General features: G+C 42.6%; 1 protein-coding gene across 1 annotated transcript in view; it reads left to right on the top strand.

The window, feature by feature from the left end:
- Nucleotides 1–730: 730 nt before the first annotated feature.
- The window catches only part of LOC113164238 (kalirin-like), a 39292-nt gene continuing 19294 nt past the window's right edge, over nt 731–20728 (top strand). The window contains exons 1-30 of the mRNA XM_026363427.1: nt 731–788; nt 7765–7839; nt 7921–8035; nt 8125–8317; nt 9213–9436; nt 9552–9873; nt 10370–10492; nt 10581–10772; nt 11007–11138; nt 11260–11394; nt 11478–11570; nt 11892–12014; nt 12354–12470; nt 13067–13141; nt 13442–13564; nt 13690–13742; nt 14488–14635; nt 14755–14951; nt 15061–15158; nt 16885–17048; nt 17143–17262; nt 17812–17891; nt 18264–18402; nt 18493–18627; nt 18929–19091; nt 19273–19388; nt 19675–19797; nt 19904–20086; nt 20169–20293; nt 20386–20452. Of these exons, the coding sequence (XP_026219212.1) occupies nt 734–788; nt 7765–7839; nt 7921–8035; nt 8125–8317; nt 9213–9436; nt 9552–9873; nt 10370–10492; nt 10581–10772; nt 11007–11138; nt 11260–11394; nt 11478–11570; nt 11892–12014; nt 12354–12470; nt 13067–13141; nt 13442–13564; nt 13690–13742; nt 14488–14635; nt 14755–14951; nt 15061–15158; nt 16885–17048; nt 17143–17262; nt 17812–17891; nt 18264–18402; nt 18493–18627; nt 18929–19091; nt 19273–19388; nt 19675–19797; nt 19904–20086; nt 20169–20293; nt 20386–20452 (4008 nt within the window). The 5' untranslated portion in view covers nt 731–733. The remainder of the gene's footprint in view (nt 789–7764; nt 7840–7920; nt 8036–8124; nt 8318–9212; nt 9437–9551; nt 9874–10369; nt 10493–10580; nt 10773–11006; nt 11139–11259; nt 11395–11477; nt 11571–11891; nt 12015–12353; nt 12471–13066; nt 13142–13441; nt 13565–13689; nt 13743–14487; nt 14636–14754; nt 14952–15060; nt 15159–16884; nt 17049–17142; nt 17263–17811; nt 17892–18263; nt 18403–18492; nt 18628–18928; nt 19092–19272; nt 19389–19674; nt 19798–19903; nt 20087–20168; nt 20294–20385; nt 20453–20728) is intronic.

Below are 20728 nucleotides of genomic sequence, written 5' to 3'. Positions count from 1 at the left end.
AATATATATGTAATAAAGGTTTTTATATAGGCCACATATGATAATAAAGAATAAAATAGATTTATATAAATGGAATCCGTCATATTTTCCGGATCAGCCTTCACAGTAACTGTACCGACTGTAACGTTATAGTAACGTGTGTGTGTGTGTGTGTGTGTGTGTGTGTGTGTGTGTGTGTGTGTGTTAATCGGTGCAGCAGCTGCAGCCCTCGTGAGCTGCGCCCCTCTGTCTGTGGTGCGCCTGCGTGCTGAACCACACCGACCGACCGACCGACCGTGCGCTGCCTGGACCGGCAGCAGGAGAGAGGCGGTAGGAGGGAGAGAGGGGTACCGGGGGCAACGGTAACGGTATCTGCAGGCAGTAACGGGGACGGTACCAGTAACGGTGACGTGATGTGATGCGATGCCGCGCGGGATCACGGTAACGTAAGAACAGCAGCAGCGGAGGAAGAGGAGGAGGAGGAGGAGGAGGAGGACTGTCGAGGCTCAGTCGAGGAGGATGCAGCAGTGATCGGTACCGGGAGGAGGGAACACATCCGCCCGTCCAACGGTGCGAGCTGCACGGGAGCCTGGACCGATCCGATCTGATGTAAACCCGCAGGGATGGACGGGTAGGCAGGGAGGAGGCGTGAGGAGCGGAGCAACCGACGGAACATAACGGAGGAGAGAGCGCGGCGAGGAGGAGGAGGAGGAGGAGGAGGAGGGAGGCGGAGGAGCAGCGAGGAGGAGGGAGGATGAATCCGGTGGATGGAGGAGGAGAAGCGGGCCCGGACGGCCTGGCGACGGCAGGTAGGGTGTGTGTGTGTGTGTGTGTGTGTGTAGTGGGAGCTTCTGTCGCCATGATGCCTCCACATCCGCCCATTGACTCAGAAAATGTGTGTGTGTGTGTGTGTGTGTGTGTGTGTGTGTGTGTGTGTGTGTGTTAAGTGTGTGTCAGCATCCCTCTGTCCAATGGCACTGAGGTGTGTGTGAGTGTGTGTTGGGGGTGGAGGGTCCTACCAAGGAGGATTGTGGGAAGGCCTGCTCAGGTATTAAAGGGGTGTGAGAGACGTGAGGTATAATATCAGTGTAGCCTACTACTGGTTTAGTGCGGTAATACTAGTAGTATTTGTACTACTGGTTTAGTGCGGTAATACTAGTAGTATTTGTACTACTGGTTTAGTGCGGTAATACTAGTAGTATTTGTACTACTGGTTTAGTGCGGTAATACTAGTAGTATTTGTACTACTGGTTTAGTGTAGTAATACTAGTAGTATTTGTTCCACTATAACACTGAACTGTCTTCTGATGAGTGCTGGACAAAGTCTGATTTTGACTTGAGTAAAACTGGTCTTGAATTCATAAAGTAGGTTATCGAAGCAAAGGGAGTCATTATGCAGATTACTGCAGCCCCAGGGGCCCCAGAGGTCAGAGGTCCCCCCGATAGTCTGGGTGTGAAGTTAGCGTTAGTGTTTGATCAAAAATAATCTCAAAATGACAATAAATGTATTCAATTAGATGGAAAATAGATGGAAGAAAATGACAAAATGGACACAATCTGACAAAAAACAACATAACAGCCTCATCTTATAGTGAATTTGTGTAGGTTCCAGTCTGGGGGCCCTGTAGGAGGGGTCAGGGTCGAACCTGTCTGTGTCCACAGCCGCATTTTCTTAAGTTTCTTAAGTCTTAAGTAACTGTACTTTAGTTTTTCCATGTGTCAAAAGTACTTCCTTTGAAAATTCTGTTATAGGATCATTTAAAAGTTCTACTTTAAAATAAAACATAAAAATACATCGTAGCTCTGTTGTTTGACTGAATATATTGATCGTTTGTCCAAACAATAAGTAAAAAGTACGAAAATACAAAATTACATTCTCATGAATCGTGGCAAAGTAAAATAATACACTGTGTATATTATTTCACACGGTATAATGTACTTCAATGCAGTATTTGAGTATTAATCAGTGCTCCTGATTGGCTGACAGGTGCCAATTAAAATCATCTCTTATTTTGAATTCAAGGTAGAATATTAACCTGCAGGTAACCATAGCAACAGCAGGGAAACTTAATGCAACTTATCCAGATAAAAGGAAAAACTTAACTAGCTGCTCAATTGTAAGAATATGTCAGAGCATACAGAGGAAGTCTGAACATATGTTATTTATACCAATATTTGAGAAGATTCAGGCGTTTTTTGAATAAATAATTTATATTAGTTGAGACAATATATCACATCTTCACTAATTAAAAGCACGACGAGCTGCAGAGTTGGAGCCCTAGAAAACAAACACTAGAAGATATTTTCATGGCCTGAAAGATCTCCGTGCTTATTCAGACATTTTAAGTTGATAACCTGCTGATTAATTAACCAACCAACCAAACCACATCAATAATTAGCAGACGACTAATTTCATAAAATATTTGAGGACTGTCCTCCACATCTCCACATCCAGGCCACATGAACTGTTTGATTAAAATGTCGTAGCACAGAAAGACCCTGGGTCACTTCGGCCTTTTGTCAAACCTCGGGGCAGTGGCTGACACAATTATTCCACAGGGATCCACACAGGCTGGATATTTTGGGAGCTCGTTTGGAGAAGCGACTAAGTTCCTCTGTTTGAAACTAGACTATGGAGGAGGACTAAGAAATCAGCTCTGTATTTTCTGATGCTCTTGAGGAAGAAACTCTGACCACCTGCATGTGGTTTTAACTTTGTTTGATCACTAATTAATTAATGTTTGTTGTTTGTTTACTACATTAACCAGCAAGAGATGCAGGAATAACCAAATTAATAAATGTCTTCCTCTTTAATTCAGCAGCAACATTAAGGAATTAATCAGAAGCCCAAATATAACTTTAATAACTTCTACAAGCCCACTGTTTATTTAGTGTGTACCCTCCAGATGGCTGTCAAAACTGGAGTTATGATAGGGCTCGTGTCTGTAGCCTGTTCTGCCATTTTGAGTATGATGAGTGCGGCATTTTAGGAATCATATGGATCAGCTGCTTTGTCATATAATTATTTTCTGCCATTCAAGCCAGTGATTAAAGCTTGGTGAGCCTTGGAAGGCTAGCTCAGGGGTTTACTTAACAGAGACTGTACAGTTTGAGTTCGACTTTTACCCCGAGTTGGTTTCACCAATATTATTTTTATATCGGGTTCTAAAATCCAGGACGATGAAAACAAATGCCTAAAAGACATTATAGGGTATACCATTCCAAACTAATGTGCTGTGACTTAGGAACCAATGAGGAGGCTTGACAAGGACTTGACCTGACAACTTGACAACAATTTAGCTTGTAGCTGAAGAAAATCTATAAAAAGAAGATGGTGTAAAGCTGATCGAGAAAGAGCAGTGGCTTCATACTGTAATTGACTTTTGTGAGAAGTTTATTAATAAAAGAAAATACCCTAACCACAGTTAACTGACTACAGACACAGAAGGTGGTTTAAATATAGCCTTCTTTTTTTAATTTGGAGAGGAACCATGATACGAGAAGAATAATAGAGTTTATAGAGCTACAGCCCCAGGGTCCCAAAAGAAAGGCTTTATTTTGACTGTGTGCCAAATCTCTTGTAGTAATTTAAATAAGGGCACATTTGTTACGCAATATGCTCCACAAAAGCAAAGTGAACAAAACGATAAAGGGGCAAATGTGAAGTACTGGTCTAAAGACCGGAGCTCAGGTGTTTGAGCCGTTTGGCCTTTATTCAAAATGTTGGCTGTTCATCACCCAGTTGTAATGTGTGAATATTTATGAGTAAAATACTACGTTGCTTTTACAAAACCACCTGCAACTCAATGTAATGTAATGATTTTAGGTAAAGATTCACTAATTCGATATCTCAGACTGATGAAATGATCATTGGCTTTGAGTAGAAAAGAAACGGTTCCTCATCAGATTCAGTGTTTCTGAGTGTTGCACTGATACAGTCATGTGATACCGAGTGATCACTGAGTAATAATCAGTTAAAATCTAGTTTTTGTAGAAATAATGTAAAGTAGTGGGATGATTACCTTTACAGTAAAGTGGGGAGAGGAAGAGGGCTTTTATTGTGAAGAGATTTTTATACTTTTATTGTGAAAACTGCCACACATAAGTAAATTCTAACCCTCAATATGAATGTAGTCTGTTAATTTGTTTCGCGTATTTAGGTGTGTTTTATCCTTTAATACACTTTTATATCAATAACGGTACGGAAGAAAAATCTACTATCAGACTCTGATGTCTTTATTTCTAAAACGCTGACATTTCGGAGCTTCAGAAGACATTGTGCTGAAATGTATTCATTATTCTGTGTTGTGTAATCAGTGTGATGAGTCCTGACAGACTGACACCAAGTTTCTCTGAAGGCTTTTCATCTGCTCTGTACAGCAGCTATTTTAGGCTTTACACTGACTCAGTGACTCGGTGCTTTATTGGTGTGAGACAGCTTCATCAGAATGGAAATCCCTTCTCCAACTCTGCAATGGTGTGGAGTCACCTTGACAGACAGCTGGTCTTAGATCAGTGGGCCTGACAGACAGCGGATGAAGGATCAATCAGATTCCTAATCGAGTTTTCTGATAAAAGTTGAGTGGAGCAGTGCGGTGGAACATGCTGTCTGCACACAGAGTGTCATGTTTACAGACTACAGACACCCACCACTAACTCATTAGTGTCTACAGGCTGTTTGCTCTCAGACCTGCTGTACAGTGTATTGACATGAGGTCTGCCTACTCCAACATAAGTCTGTGGTTATCACACACACTCTGATTAAACAGAACACAGGCATAGATCAGTGTATCCCTGTTAACTGCTAAATCACACAGGAAAGACAAACCAGTGTGATGTTACAGTGGGGTGTTTAACCCAGTTATCAGCACCACGCTCTGTTTTTATTGAGGATTTTTCACTCGGAACATGCAGAAATAAAACCTCTCAACAGGTTGAACATTAGGCTGTTACCTCTGCATGTTCACTGGGAAATCAGTGGTGTGATCTCAGTTGTAGTATTTTAAAAATACAGACTCCACAAACCAGAAAACCAGACTTACCCTGACACACATCAAGCTTGTGAAGTGTCCATCCCTTCAGTCCTCACTGACTGTGATGAGGCCACAGAGTGTAAGACTTCTGCATAATGAATCACAAACAGCAAAGTTAAGGACACATCAGAGGTGCTCCTCCTGCAGCGGTCAAAACATTTAAACATTTAACACTCACCGCAACATCCAGCGTTTAGGATAGCAGTGAAAAAAGCTGCTTGAGGAGGTCCTAAGAACATGTGAAGAGAGAGAAAGACAAATCAACCGGTAACCAACAAAGAGGCAGCTAATGAGTATATTAATGTTTTTGGGTGGTGGGCACAGTTACGTGCATTTGTAGCTCTGCCCTGACCTCTGGCGTGCAGTGAGGAGTGGTTGCCTGAAGGGTAGCAAAGTGTCTGTAATGTTAATGTTTATCCAAATGTAATCCATCAAACCGGAGCTATAACACACCATGTAGCTACTATTACTCCACGTTCACATGTGTTTCGGTATCTGTGGGATTTCTGCATTTCTGCATTAGTTACAACAAACAAAACATCACTTTCATCACTATTTCAAAGTTTATCTTACCACAAAGCACTAGTATGTAATTACTGTAAAGGACGCTTCCAGTGTTTTTAGTGTTTGTGGACAAGATGTGCTTTAATTTGATCCAATGTATCAGTTCACACAGACGGAGACATTTTTGTGTCATGTCTCTACAAGTCGAGTGTAATCTCCACTGACAGCTGTTAAATCACACCAGTGTCCTGCTGTGGGTATGTTATGAACTAGACCCCGAGCTTCACTGTTGGGTGTAGTGGGGAAATCTATAAATTAATCAATAAATATAAATACGTTTCTTTTTTTATCCAATTCTCACTGAACTCTTTTTTTCAAGTAATTTCTCTTGTAAATGACTCAGCTGAAACTGAACCAGCGACGCTGTGGTTAAATGGTTTGCTTCTTAATGCTGCAGCGTTTTTCTTGCACTTTGGTTCATTTCAGTCAAGTATTCGGGATGATTAGCTGTAGTAGAATTTCTAGCATAAGCAATACTCTTAGAGGTCACACTGTGTAGAAAAACTTCAAATACTTTTATATGATACATGGGTTTTGTTCCCCACTTGATGAAAGTTGTCTTATTACTATTGACATGACCTTTGTGTTTGTAGATTTGTGTTTTCAGAGCTGTGGCACAGTTGAGAAGGTCCTATTTGGATTAAAAACACCAGTATCTCCTGATAATCCTTCAGGGGTCTCGAGCCAAACACTTAGTCTAGATTAAACAGACAGTGAATCTGTGTCTGAACTGTCAGTGTGAGCTTTGAGGAGACGGATCAGTCCGACAAGTAAAAAACAGATTCAAGGGCAGTAATGAAGGAGACGGAGGAAACTGTATGAAGAGTTTAGGTCGGATAACTGTGAGCATGCTCCTTCCTGTTTTTAGGTTCTCTCTCTGAGGGTTATCACTGCTTGTCGAGCTGTTAATGTGAGACGTTTAATGCCCTCAGTTGTGTGTGTGTGTTGGATTAGCTTCCTCCCGCTGTGCAGGATGATCTGACGCACATGGGAGGCCTGTATGTCTGCCTGCAGCATACACACTCCCATCTTTCTGTAGTTGTGAGGACGCCCATTGACTTATTACAGTCCTCGTCGTGCTCCACCCTATACTGATTTAAAACCTGAACCTCATTCGCTCACACACACACTGAGCTGCAGGAGTCAGCTTTTTAATTCAAAGTCTGCTCCTCCCTGACGCCTGATTGGCTCATTTTAGTGTCTGAATGAATCAGTTTTATGCTTCTTGTTCTTTATTGTAACTTCTTAAAACACAACCAAAAAATTAGGGTCATGAGTATAAATGTATGTAGTAAATGTCCACCTACATACACTGCTCAGACAAAAAAAAGGTAAACACACATATTTTGTTGCCTTTAGCTTTGATTACTGAATGCATTCACCGTGGCGTCGTTTCCATAACTTTTATTCTTGTCCAGAGTTACATTCATTTTTCACCAAGATCTTGTTTTGATGATGGAGAGTCAGACACTGCACAAAGTCTTCTCCAGCACATCCCAAAGATTCTCAGTGGGGTTTAGGTCTGGACTCTGTGGTGGTCTATCCATGTGTAAAAATGATGTGTCATGCACTGTTTTACAGTTTGAGCTTGATGAATCCTGACATTATCATCTTGAAATATGTCCGTGACATCAGGGAAGAAAAAATCCACTGATTAATAACTTGGTATATCATTTAGTATATTCAGGTCGTCAGCTGACCCCATTCTTTGGACTCATAACGTTTCTGAACCTAGACCTGACCAACTGCAGCAACCCCAGATCATAGCACTGCCCCCACAGACTTGTACAGTAGACACTAGACATGATGGGTGCATCACTTCACCTCCTCTCGTCTTTCCCTGATGCTCCATCACTCTGGAACAGGGTAAATCTGGACTCATCAGACCACATGACCTTCTTCCATTGGACAATTCTTAACCCTGTTTTAGTAGTTTCATCATCTCCTTGATGTTTTCTTTGATTCATACCCAAAAATTTGATTCTTCTGAAACAGATGGACATCTTTTCTACGACCACAGGATGTGTCTTCAGACATGGTTGTTGAAGAAATTAAAAGCTACTCACTCCATGTAGTAATTCTCCAATGGGAGGCTCTTACTTTGTTTAGTTAAATCCCGGTGGTCACTTTTCTTTGGATGGGCAGTGTATTTCGACCATCAGCTAAAAGATGTCTGCCTCTCTCTCAGGTTTAGGTAAAGCAGAGTGTGTTCGGGCAGTCGACGTCCTGACGGTGCTCCGAGAGAAAGTGGCCTTCGTGTCAGGTAACACACACAAACACTGCTGCAGCTTTCAGCCCAGTTTGGTCCTGATGCGACCCAGTTAAACCAAACTGTGTTTTCCAGGAGGACGAGACAAACGAGGCGGACCAATCCTGACTTTTCCTGCCAGGACCAATCATGATCGAATAAAACAGGAAGACCTCAGCCGACTGGTCACTTACCTGTCAACCATACCCAGGTACAGTTCACAGTCCGGTTGCCTGTCTCTCTCTCCACCAGGTGTAGTTCATGAACAAACCTTCCTGTCTGTCTCCACCTGTCTGTCAGTGAGGATGTTCGTGCCCGTGGCTTCACCGTGGTGGTGGACATGCGTGGCAGTAAGTGGGACAGTGTGAAGCCGGTGCTGCGGACGCTGCAGGAGTCGTTTTCCTCCAACATCCACAGCGCTCTGCTCATCAAACCAGACACCTTCTGGCAGAAACACAAGACCAACCTGGGCAGTGCCAAGCTCAGCTTCGAGGTACTACTGCAGTGCTACTGCTGCTAATTGGGATATTATTAGTACTGCTATAGAAGTACTACAGTACTTCATTACATCAGACACCTGCTGATGTAACAGAATATCATGCTCAGTTTTGACGTACTACTCATAAATACTTACCAAGAAATACTGCAGTACTACAGCTGGTAATTAAAGTAGGTTATAATTACCATAACTGATATATCACTACCTTTGAATTGAAGTACTTCTGCTGACAACTGCAGTTCTACTACTGAGAGGTTAAGTATTAAAAAGATGGGTAATTTACTGACTATATAATTTGATCATACTACTACTAGTACTTATTAAATAATTGCTTCTAACTGAACTAATATTACTACTGCTGACTGCTGCGACACTACTACTAACCAAAATTAAGTTAATATAACAGAAACGCTGCTAACACTGACGAAGACCTCTTAACTGAAATGTCATTTATTTTGCAACGTACTGCTACTGCTAGCTGAAGTACTACTACAATTGATAACTAAAATACTACTAGTAGTGCTGCTAATTGCTATATCACTAATTCTAACTAAAGTACTAGTAATACTACTAACTGAAACACTGCAGATGTTGAACTATGTCACACCACTGCTGTTAGCTAGCACTGTTACTTTGTGCACTACTAATACTGTTTACTACAGTACTACTAATACTTTGTGCAGTACTAATAGCTGCCGTACTTTAGTACTCGCAGTAAAACCACTCATTCTGCTGTGGATACAGGAGTTTTAGTGCAGTAGAAAGCTAAACTGAAAGTAGTACTGTAGGTCAGGTATACTTTAAATTGGCTGTATAATATAATACTGTGGTAGTTTCCTAGTACTTGTAGTAACCTGCTTTGTGTTAGTGAACTATTTCTGACCTCCAGACAAGCCTGGTGTCGGTGGAGGGTCTGTCCCGGCTTGTCGACCCCTCCCAGCTGACCTCTGACCTCGGCGGCTCGTTGGAATATGACCATGTTGAATGGACAGAGCTGCGTCTGGGTCTGGAGGAGTTCTCGGGAGCTGCCACGCAGTTGCTGGCCCAGCTGGAGCAGCTGGAAGCCGGACTGAACCACATACCAGAACCCAAGGATGTGGATGAGGCTCGAAAGTGAGTGGGAAGCAAGTGACTGATTATTAAAAATATCTTTAATGATCTGTAACTGTTTATAATGTTCTGTGGTATTTTTTTATTGCTCGGTGAAACTTTTATTTTCTGTGTCCAGACTTCTTGAAGAACACGGTCGTCTCCGTAACACCATCGCCACGGCGCCAGTTGACGGCCTTGACAGAGAGGGGCGTAGTTTGCTCCAGCGGATGCGCCTGGGACCCTCACATGGCGACGCCTCTAATGAAAGTGGTGGAGGCGGTAGCCATGGCAGCTGGCTGTCGGGCGGGGCGGATTTCCAGAGCGTGGCACCCAAGGTTTCGTCTCTGCTGGACCGGATGCAAGCAGCCCGCAGCCACCTGCTGCAGAGCTGGAGTGACAAGAAGCTCCACTTGGACCAGGCACTGCAGCTACACCTGTTTGAACAGGATGCCACCAAGGTGAGGGGTGGTCTGTGAATACACCTGTCCAGTGTGGCCAGGGTGGTTGAGTTAAGGAATAGAAGTACACTTCCCAACATGTTGAGATGATCTCATGTTAGAGTGAAAAGTCCATCCATCCAGTGAGATGTAGTGGCAGCAGGTTCAGGTTAACGGTAGTTCAGACCTCTCTCTCCAGCTCCTCCTCGGTGATCCTGAGTTGTTGTTAGGCCAGATGAGATTCATTATCTCTCCTACGTATCCTGACAAGATGCCTCAACCACCTGACTGGCTTTTTTTCTTCCAAGCTCCATCTGGATGCCCAAGCTCTGTACCTCATCTCATTTGGTCACTTAAACTACTACTACTACTCATGACCACAGATTATCAGTCTACATTACTGTGTTACTTTGTGCTGTTTTATCAAAGTAATGCTCAGTACTAGTTCTTTTGAGGACTATAATGTTCAAAATCTGCAAATAATTTGAAACTATCTCACTTTTTCTGTCTGTCTCAGATGTCGGAGTGGATTGCCCACAGTAAAGAGTTATTCATACAGAGTTTGACTGAGGTTGGCCAGAACCACCAGCACGCCCTCGACCTCCAAACACAACACCAGCACTTCACGGCCAACTGCATGGTCAGTCTGTGTGTACGTCTGTGTTGTTTGGAGTGACGAGTTCTTTCACCAGCCTCTTAACGACATCTCTACCTTCATCTCTGTGCAGAACGGCAGTGTGAACGTGGACAGTGTGGTTACTGTAGCAGCAAGACTCGCAGAAGCTGGTCACTATGGTGCGGAGCGGATTGCGATGGTATCGTCACGGTTACAGGAGGACTGGAAGTCCCTGACGACAGCGCTGGAGGAGCGTAGCAACACACTTGCCATGGCAACTGGCTTCCACCAAGGGGCAGAGCAGGTTTGTTTACCTGTCTTTTACCTGTCTCGCTGTCTGTCTGTCGGTCTGTATGTACCTGCCCACATCTGCCTGTTAATGGGGGTGCCTTCCTGCCTTTCAGACCATCGACCCATAAAGGTCTACATGTGTAGCTGTATTTCTGTCTTTGTACATTACCTGTCTGTCCTTCATCCCGTCTCACAATCTGTCTACTTATGTTAGCAGGACTAAATAACTACCTGTCTGTCTTTCCAGTTCCTGTTAAGAGTGGAGGGATGGGTTCAGGTGTGCTCTGAAGGTTCGTGGCCATCAGCTACACCAGAACTGGAAGCTGCAATAAAGAAACACCAGGAGCTGAACAAGGAGATCTCTGCTAACTTCACACAGGTACCTGTCTGTGTGGCTGTACACCCTCCTGTCTAACTGAATAACTGTCTGTCTCTCTGCTCACTTACCTGTGTGTCTATCTACTGTAACACCCGTCTTTCTGTTCTCCCACCTGTCCCAGGTCAGTGAGAGTGGTAAAGCCTTATTAGACGTCCTTCAGCGTTGCCCGACGACCGACTCTGATGATTCCACGACTAAACCTGACTTCAGTGCCGCCACCCATGGCATTATGGGAGTTCTGCACCAGGTCATGCAGGTACGTCTCACTGTAACCTGTCTCACATTCGTCATGGAGCAGATAGACAGGTGGAATGACGTGTTTTCTTTCTTCTTATGCAGGGACACCATGAGGTGGAGGGGGCGTGGCAGCACCGTAAGCTCCGCCTCCACCAGCGTCTGCAGCTCTGTGTGTTTCAACAGGATGTTAGACGGGTACGGTCCTGTCTCACCATTTAAATCCAGATAATTGTAAATAATTAAACACTTTGACTTAGCACGTGAAAACGTTGACTTAGTGATGACATGCCATGAGTATTTTTTTATTATGGCAAATTTATTTATTTTTTTCACATAAATGAACTTCAATATTACATTATTGTGAGCGAATGCTTTGCAGAATTCAATGGTACCCTGTGTAGAATGAAAATAAAGATTCATTCTTCTTCATAAAATTTTGATCCAGACTCAGATCAGTTATATATATATATCTATATCAGATTCAGATTTCTCTCCTCTTTCCTGTCTGACTCTCAGGTGTTGGACTGGGTGGAGCAGCACGGTGAAGTTTTCCTAAACAAACACAGCGGCGTGGGGAAGTCTTTGCACCGAGCACGAGCACTGCAGAAACGGCACGATGACTTCCAGCAGGTTGCACAGGTAACGTAATCAAGTAATTAAAACATAGATTAGGGCAAATAATTACTCATCATTAGTTCTTATTTTCAACAGGTAATTCATCATTTAGCCTACAGAATGTCCGAATGTCGAGTGTCAACGTGGCTTCAATGTTGTTGATGACAATATAACATGATAACAAAGTTAGTTTCTGATCAGATATGACAAATAAAAGCATTATATTCTGACAAGAAGATTAAACCAGCAAATGAAGCACTGCTCATCTAGCAGAGAGTACTAATTAAAGTAGTAGTATCGGCACTGACCAAACCAAATGACAGCACTTACACTGTATCCTACCTGTTTTTATTTGTGTGTCAGAACACTTACACTAATGCAGAGAAGCTTCTGGAAGCAGCAGATCAGCTTGCTCAGTCCGGAGAGTGTGAGGAGGAGGAAATCTACCAGGCAGCAAGAGACCTGGAGCTACGCATGCAGGTGACTGACACAGAGAAGGAATAAAGGAAGTATTTTACTCAGCTGCCAGTCAGCATTCATGTAACAAAATTCTACTTTATGGACTTTTACTCTGAAAAGCATCTAAAGGAAGGGTTGAGTTTGCATTAAAAGAATTAAAGTAAAACTAAAGAATCGTCAAACCTCAACATTAAACATCAAACTTGCGTCACGGGTTAGTGATGTTTTAATTCAATCTTGAATACACATTTTCACACTAGTTGAGGAATACCTGAAATTTTGAACATTGGTGGTCGTTCCTGATATACAAATATGAGATTCTGACAGTGAAATACATGTTTGTTGTAGTTAGTATCAGCAGAAAAACAACTAAAAGAAACCCCTGTCCAAACATTTGTGTCCTGGCAGCAGTTAAAATAACCACTAATATATCTGTTGGCTTTGTTCTGCAGGATTATGTGAAGTTTGTTAGACTTTTGTTTATTTTTTATAATTTTGTTTATTTTTGGGGGGTCAACAAAAGAAGACAAAGACAAACAGTCTTTGTTGGATTTGGAAAAAAAGGATGTCATATATTTGTTGCTTTGTCAGTGTGTCATCAGTGTTTGTGTTGGCAGGCGTTTATCCAGCGGGTTGAACAGAGGAAACTGCTGCTGGACCTCGCCGTGTCCTTCTATACACACACAAAGGAGGTAACACACACACACACACACACACACACACACACACACACACACACACACACACACACACACACACACACACACACACACACACACACTTACAGTACACAGAGAACTCCCCTGATCTCAAAAATATTGAGTAATTACAAATTGATTTAATTTAATAAATTTGTATTTGTTATTAGCGAAAGCCCAAGCAGAGTGAAGCCATTTAATTTAAGTACCACAATAAAACTTTAATAAAATAGGCTTGCTTTACACCCCTTTCTTCCACCTTTCACCTCCTCTTCCTCTCCTCCTCCTCCTCAGCTCTCAGCATGGATGGAGGGCCTCCAGAAGCAGCTCTCCTCAGACCTGTGTGTTTGTCCAGACACTGTGGAGGCTCTGCAGGCTCTCATCAGCCAGCAGCAGCAGCAGCAGGCCAACACACAGGTACCAATCTACTACTGACTGCTGCACTGTGACCTGACCCCGTCTTAACAACCTAACATCCCCTTACCTCTGACCCTTCACCTCTAACCCTCACACTAACCCGAAATCTAACCCTGACCCTACAGGAAGCTGCAATGAGTGTCATCCGGGAAGGAGAAGACCTCATCCTGCAACTCAGGTACTCACACAGAGTGTGTGGGTGTGTTTGATTCATGCCTCGTCACTGCACGGTTAGCCTGGTTACATTTTGTGTGGCTGTGTTTGTTTCACTCATCATGGCAGCTCACAGATCTGTTTAGAGACGTTGAATGTAATTATCATGGGTGTGTGTGTGTGTGTGTTAGTTTTAGGTCTCAGGGCAGCTCTGTATGATGTCAGTGTGTCTCCCCTGTTGGTGATTTTGATTGTAGTTCATGAAGAATGTGTGGGCGCATTTGTTTTCTAGTTTATGTGCAATGTGCAGGCACGTTTGTTTTCTCGTCTATGGAGAACGTGTGGGTGCTTTTGATTTCAAGCTCATGGAGAATATGTGGGTGTGTTGGTTTTCTAGTTTATGTGGAATATGTGGGTGCGTTTGTTTTCTAGTAGTGTGGGTGCCCTTGTTTTCTAGTTTATGTAGAATACGTGTGTGCTTCTTTTCTACTTATGTGGAATATGTGGGTGCGTTTATTTTCTTGGTCAGTTTGTTTTTTAGTTTGTATGGTCTATGTTAGGGATGCTGTTTATACCAAAAGCCAGGTGAAGTGAAGGTTGTCTGGTGTGTTTGTTTTTAGCTTTGTTTTTAGGTGTATGTTTTCAAATGTATTTAATTCATACCAGGTTTTTGTCTTTCTGATTTTTAACGTATGGTTAATCTGTATATAGTAGATTTTATAGTGTGTTTGTTTCCAGATTTGTGTAACATGTGAGTGGGTTTGTTTCAGGCCCCAAGGCAGCTCGGTGACCCATGTTGAGTCTGTCCTGCAGCAGCTGGAGGAGTCTCATGTCCAACTGGAGGAACTTTTCCACCAGAGAAAGATCCGACTGGATGTTTACCTACAGCTCCGTATACTGCAGCAGTGCACGCTGGAGGTACACTGTGTATAATCTACATTTACTAATTTTAAATACTGTTTACATTTCTCTCGTAACTTCCTTCCACTAGTCTGGTTCAATGTTAGACTCACTCTGCAGGTGTACATGTTTGTCAGGTAACTGGAGAAATGGACGCCTGGAAGCAGGACCTGCAGAAACAGTCCCAGGACTTCTCTGCTGAGAGGGTAGCGTCACCACGGCTACCTGACGCAAACCAGGACAAGCTAGCCCAGGATAAGCTAGCATTAAGCCAGTCACGGCTAGTGGAAGCCAGCCCAGAGGCGTTAACACTAGCACAGCAGCGCATCCACAGGTAAACAGGCCAGACTTACGACATCATTGTTACCAATGATGTAAAATCATTGTTACCAATCAGTAAAACATCAGGACAGACTTTGACTGATCAAGTGACTGATCTGCAGGCACATGGAGCGAAGGCTGGCTATGAACAACATGATCTATGAAGTCATTCAACAAGGTCATGACCTTCAGCAGTACATCACAGAGGTACAGGCATCAGGTAAGACTCACACTGTTGTTATTAGTGCTGCAACGGTTCTACTAAAACCTCACCATCATTAACTTTCATATGATTTACTTTCAATTTGTTAAGCTGAAACACAACTAGCAAAGCTAACAACAGAGCTAAGATCATGAGAGGAATATAAACGTAAGGTGGAGTGTCATCTGCATATCAACAAAACTTAAAAAATAATACATCATTGACTGACAGATCTTGTCAGATTATATGAACAAAGAAGAAAGGGACCTAAAGGTGAACCTTGAGGTACACCACAAGATACAATGAGTTACATGATTCATTTATGGAAAAGTGGGATGTAATTGTCTTTAGCTGGGTTTTTATGGGTTCTCAGTTGGAGAAGTGCTGCTTATGGTTGTTCACATGGTGCTAAATAGCCAGAAATCCTTGATACTGATGCACAAATACTTAAGTTCTTCAAGATTCTTAAAATTCCTTAAAGTGCTCTATTGACCAATGACAGGGATTTCAGTAATGCCTAAGGAAACCCCATGAGTACAGGTAATTTATTGAACTCTTGAGACCTTGAGGGACTTCATTGTGTTTTTAACTGTTGGTGAGGTCTTAATTTGCTTAATTTCCAAAGGTCCTATGAATGTTCTAATAGTCTTGAGGGAGAGATAGGGGGAGTTCCAGAGACCAAGGACAGTACTTGATTGGTTGTTGATTGTTAGATGTTTCTTGATGAACTACTTTTCAACTTCTAATGAAAGTTCTCTTGAGGGTATTCAGAGGTTACAGAGATGCCTGAAGGAACTCCAGGAATCACTGAGTCAGTCCCCCAAAAAGAACTTTGGAGGTTCCATAGAGTTCAGTGATTTTATAAGCATTTCTACATGTCCTTATAAGATTCCAGTATTCCAGTTTCCTGGATAGCTCCCCACTGGTCTTTAGGGGGATGCCAGGGATCACTAAGAGGGTTCATGAACAGCTGGGAGGCTTCTATGAGTCTTACTGTGTTTCATAGACTCCTGATTTATGTGCTAAGATCTAGTGCTGATGTTGTCTTTGAAGGGGTTCTAGAAGTCCCAAACTGGGTTCAACTGGTCACCATTTGCAAAATTATTTAAAGAGATAACGATTAATTAAAGTATTATTAAATGTGGTTCTTGAAGTGCCTCTAGTAGAGTGAATCCTTTCTGGGTCTTATTTTGGGGCCTGCAGTGGTACTTGAGGGGGTTTTTCAGTTTTCCTTGAGGATGTCTCAAAGGTCCTTGATGGTGTGTCAAATATTCGTACAGAAGAAAAAAGGCAGAACAGGCAGAAGGCAAAACATCTTAGGATTCAGAACAAGTTGCCCTACAATGTAATATTCATTCCATTTTCACATGCACAATGAAAATGATATAAAATAGACGAGAATAGAAAGCAGTCAGCACATTTTATGGCAGAGTGAAGCATCAGTCTGACCAGGTCAGAAACACACTGGTGATATTAGGGGGGAAGGGGGGCAGAGAGGATAATGGGGGCAGGGGGAAAAGAGGGATGGGGTTGCCATGGAAACTGCTCTCTGAAGCACACAGCTGGTGCCCATGGAAACCAGTGTATTGAATTTGCCATGGAGACACACACACACACTAATGCATACATTCACACACTCATACACATGAATGGAGATACACAAACACACAATACTATACTTCTGAGCTCCCAAAATGTCCTCACTCTGAAAGTCTCTCAGAAATCGGGTGTGTGTGTGTTCCAGGTATTGAACTGTCAGAAGCAGAGGGAGGTCTCTCCTCTCAGCTGGAAGAGCTGCAGCACCTCCTGCAGGACAAACAGAAGGAGCTGCAGCAGATTGCAGATCACACACACACTCACCTGGAGCAGAACCTACAGCTGAGACACTTGCAGAGCCAGGTCAAACAGGTAACACACACTCAGCCACACAAACCTGCAGGTTCAGGTGACATTGAGGAGCGATGGGAGGTGATTTCTACCTGTTTGTCTGCCTGTGTCTCAGGTGCTGGGTTGGATCTCAGAGGGTGAGGTCATGCTGTCGTCTTGCATGTTGAACTCCAGCTGTTTATCTGAAGCTGAGCAGCTGCAGCGGGAACATGAACGCCTCCAGCAGGCTATAGAGGTTACTGCACAAACACAAAATAAAAAGCCATGAGGGTTAAATATGTATCTTCTATCTGTGCCCTGGATATTTATACATGATACTTTAGAGCAAGTTTTAAATGGATCGGTCTTTCACCATAACTTCCATGTCAGCTTTTGTTGAGTACTGTTAATACATGTCGAAAATTAAGAGATTAACATTTTACTTTTTGCTGCACTGCATTTGGGCAGTCATCATTATCTCTCTAAAACAAAACTTGGAACTAGACAACTCTGCTTTGGACACAGCTATCCTGGCTTATGATTTGCTTCACATACACTACCTGCCTTGTTTACTGTTCTGTTATTTTACAGATTAGCTTTAGGATTAGCTAATTGTTATGTTAAATATTTTGCATGATCCCAGGTAAATAATAATAAAACAATGAAGCATAATTAAATTATTATTATCACTGCTCATTGTTGTACATGTACAGGCTACACTGTATTAAGATTTTATACACAATCATTCTCTTTTTGGATGAATAAAAATGAAGTGGACGTACCTTTTCTTCAACTTTCTCTCCAGGCTCTCCTTCATGCTGACTCTCTGCAGAGGACTCATCAGGTGGCTCTGGCTCTGCAACAGAGAGCCGAGCTGTTGGTCAGGTTAGTTACTGTACTGGTAGTTAACTGTAAATGTAGAGGAAGGAATTCTCTAAAAAGTTAAATCTGTTAGTTTGGTAAAGGTAGTAGTCCAATATATTAGTGAGTCATAAATTTATGATTATCGTGTCCAAGTATGATTCATTTTGAAAATATTCCTTTAACAGTAGCTCAGCAGATCAGTTAAACACTAATAATCAGATAGTTAAAGTAGTAACACTTATAGTGTAGTAATGGGTTAATATCTGTCTTAGTGGATGTCTGTACTGTATAAACTGTAGTTTCTACACTAACATGATGATATCAGATTTGATTTCCTTTAGACATTATGTACTTTCCCAGTCATATGACTGAATCAGAATTTTGACCCCTCAGGTCGGGCCACTATGATCCGGATGCTGTGAGGTCTTGTGCGCAGACGGTTGCGCTGCACTGGCAGACTCTGATGCTGAGGATCGAGGACCGACTCAAACTGGTCAACGCGTCTGCCGCCTTCTACAGGACGTCACAGCAGGTAACACTGACTTCCTGTGTCTACCTTTTCTTTCACCCATCTGTTTTGTTTTTGTGTCCGTTTCTTTTTATCCGTACTGTTTGTCTGCAGGTGTGTGGGGTGCTGGAGAGTCTGGAGCAGGAGTACCGCAGGGAGGAGGACTGGTGTGGAGGAGGAGACAGACAGCCGGAGCAGCTCCTGCCACTCATCAACAAACACATGGAGCAGAAGGAGGCCTTTCTCAAGGTGAGGAGAGCTGCACAAAAGCACTGGGAAGTCTTGATTTCTCATTAAAAACATTATAAACATTTTATAAATAACTTATAATCAATAATTAAGTTACTTAATAAGCTTTGTTTTTCTTTTAGAGATATTGAGGTTCCTTGTTTATGCCAGTATACCTTCAGTATTTAAGTTTTGGTACCATTGTTGTAAAAGTGTGTATGTGTTAACTGCATATGCTTGTAGGTTTACACAGTATGAACAAAGTACAGTACGAACCCTATTTTTGACTGTGACTATGGATTTTCCTCCTCGTCACATATAGGCCTGCACTCTAGCCAGACGAAATGCTGAAGTTTTCCTAAAATACATCCACCGCAACAGTGTCACCATGGCCAACATCTCGGGCCACAGCGTCACTGTCTCTGGGGTAGCTGGGGTCACAGAGATCAGCGGACACTCCAGGGTCCCGGAGCAACAGGTCAAAGGTGAACTAACAAACACACAAATAACAGAAATACACAAGTCTTGTTTAGATAAAGTTTGTTTTAATACAAAAGTACAGTGGAGCCAGTGTGGAGCCCTGAGGAACTTCTCAGTGAATTAGTTTATATGCATGTGAGCACTACAAGGGTAATTTCAGTGAATCTGGAGTGTCTGTGTGTGCAGGTATCCTCAGTGAGTTGCTCCAGAGAGAAAACAGAGTTCTACATTTCTGGACTTTGAAGAAACGTCGACTGGATCAATGCCAGCAGTACCTGATGTTCCAGAGTCATGCCCAGCAGGTAGACACACTGACATGTTGTGTTTATGAAATAGTTTCAATTTATTCCTGTGGGTAGATTGCAAACACCCAAATGCTAAACATTAGATTTAAAAAGTCTATCTTGAAAGGGGACGTCCAAGAGATCTCATACAGATGACTGAGTCTAAACTTTCTGTAAACCATTCTGTACAAATACTTTCTTATTACAGAGTCATCTATACACATTTTTACAATATGGGCTATTTCTGGTGTTCGTGTTAACTGACCAGAAGGATAATGAGACTGTACCTGTATTGTGATTAAAGGCTCTGGAATGGCTGCAGCAGTCAGGTGACCACTATCTGGCCACGCACACATCACCAGGTGCAACAGTGGCTGAGACGCAAGAACTGCTGAACCAACACAGAGAGTTTTGTGTTTCTGCCAAGGTGAGGAAACATGCATGTCACTCCTGCTGTTGTTTTGTTGTTGTTGAAGAAAACGTCAATGGATGCAGTTGAAATTAAATCAAAATATCATTGCATGTTGTCTCAGCACACCCAGGAGAAGGTTCACCTGCTGATCCAGCTGGCTGAGAGCATGCTGGCTAAGGGCCATGCTCACCGTACAGAACTTCGCCGCTGTGTTTCCACCGTGGATAAACGTTACCGTGACTTCACCGTCAGGATGGGGCAGTACCGGCACCTGCTGGAGATGGCGCTGGGAGGGTGCTCACAGGTAGATTTAAGTATCCTGGGAGGTTCATCTGCTGGTAAATTAATAGTGGGGGACTTACTGTTCTGTGTCGTGCATCTTTCAGGACAATAAGGACTTGGAGCTAGAGCTGATCCCAAACAGCCTGTCGGACTCTGACCCAGAGGTCAACCTGTCTGACCCCAGTCACCAGGTCAGCGATGAGAAGAGACGTTCTGCTCGCAAGAAAGAGTGAGTAGTACTAGTAGTAATATTTTGTACTGTACACAGTACTTTACAAAATATCACACAACCTATGTTTGTTTGTGTACTTTTGCTCTCAGGTACATCATGGCTGAGCTCCTTCAAACTGAGAGAGTGTACGTCAGAGATCTGCAGGAGTGTATTGAGGTACACATGTACTACATCATCATTCCAAACATACTACAAAGTACAGTACAATTCACCATGAAATGATCAAATATGTCAAAGATTACTACAATCATACATATTAACACAAAACGTAATGATTTATACTTTACCTTGATTGTAAAATGGAATGTTTCCTTTCATGTAGTACTATGTAATCAAATACTTAATGATACTGCACAGTACTGTGTTAAGTACTGTGTTATTATTCATGATATAGTACTGCAACATACTGGATGGTACTTGTTGATGGTAATA

The sequence above is a fragment of the Anabas testudineus genome, chromosome 2 (assembly GCF_900324465.2).
Source record: "Anabas testudineus chromosome 2, fAnaTes1.2, whole genome shotgun sequence".
In the NCBI taxonomy this organism is placed as follows: domain Eukaryota; kingdom Metazoa; phylum Chordata; class Actinopteri; order Anabantiformes; family Anabantidae; genus Anabas; species Anabas testudineus.
This window is presented reverse-complemented; position numbering and strand designations above follow the sequence as displayed.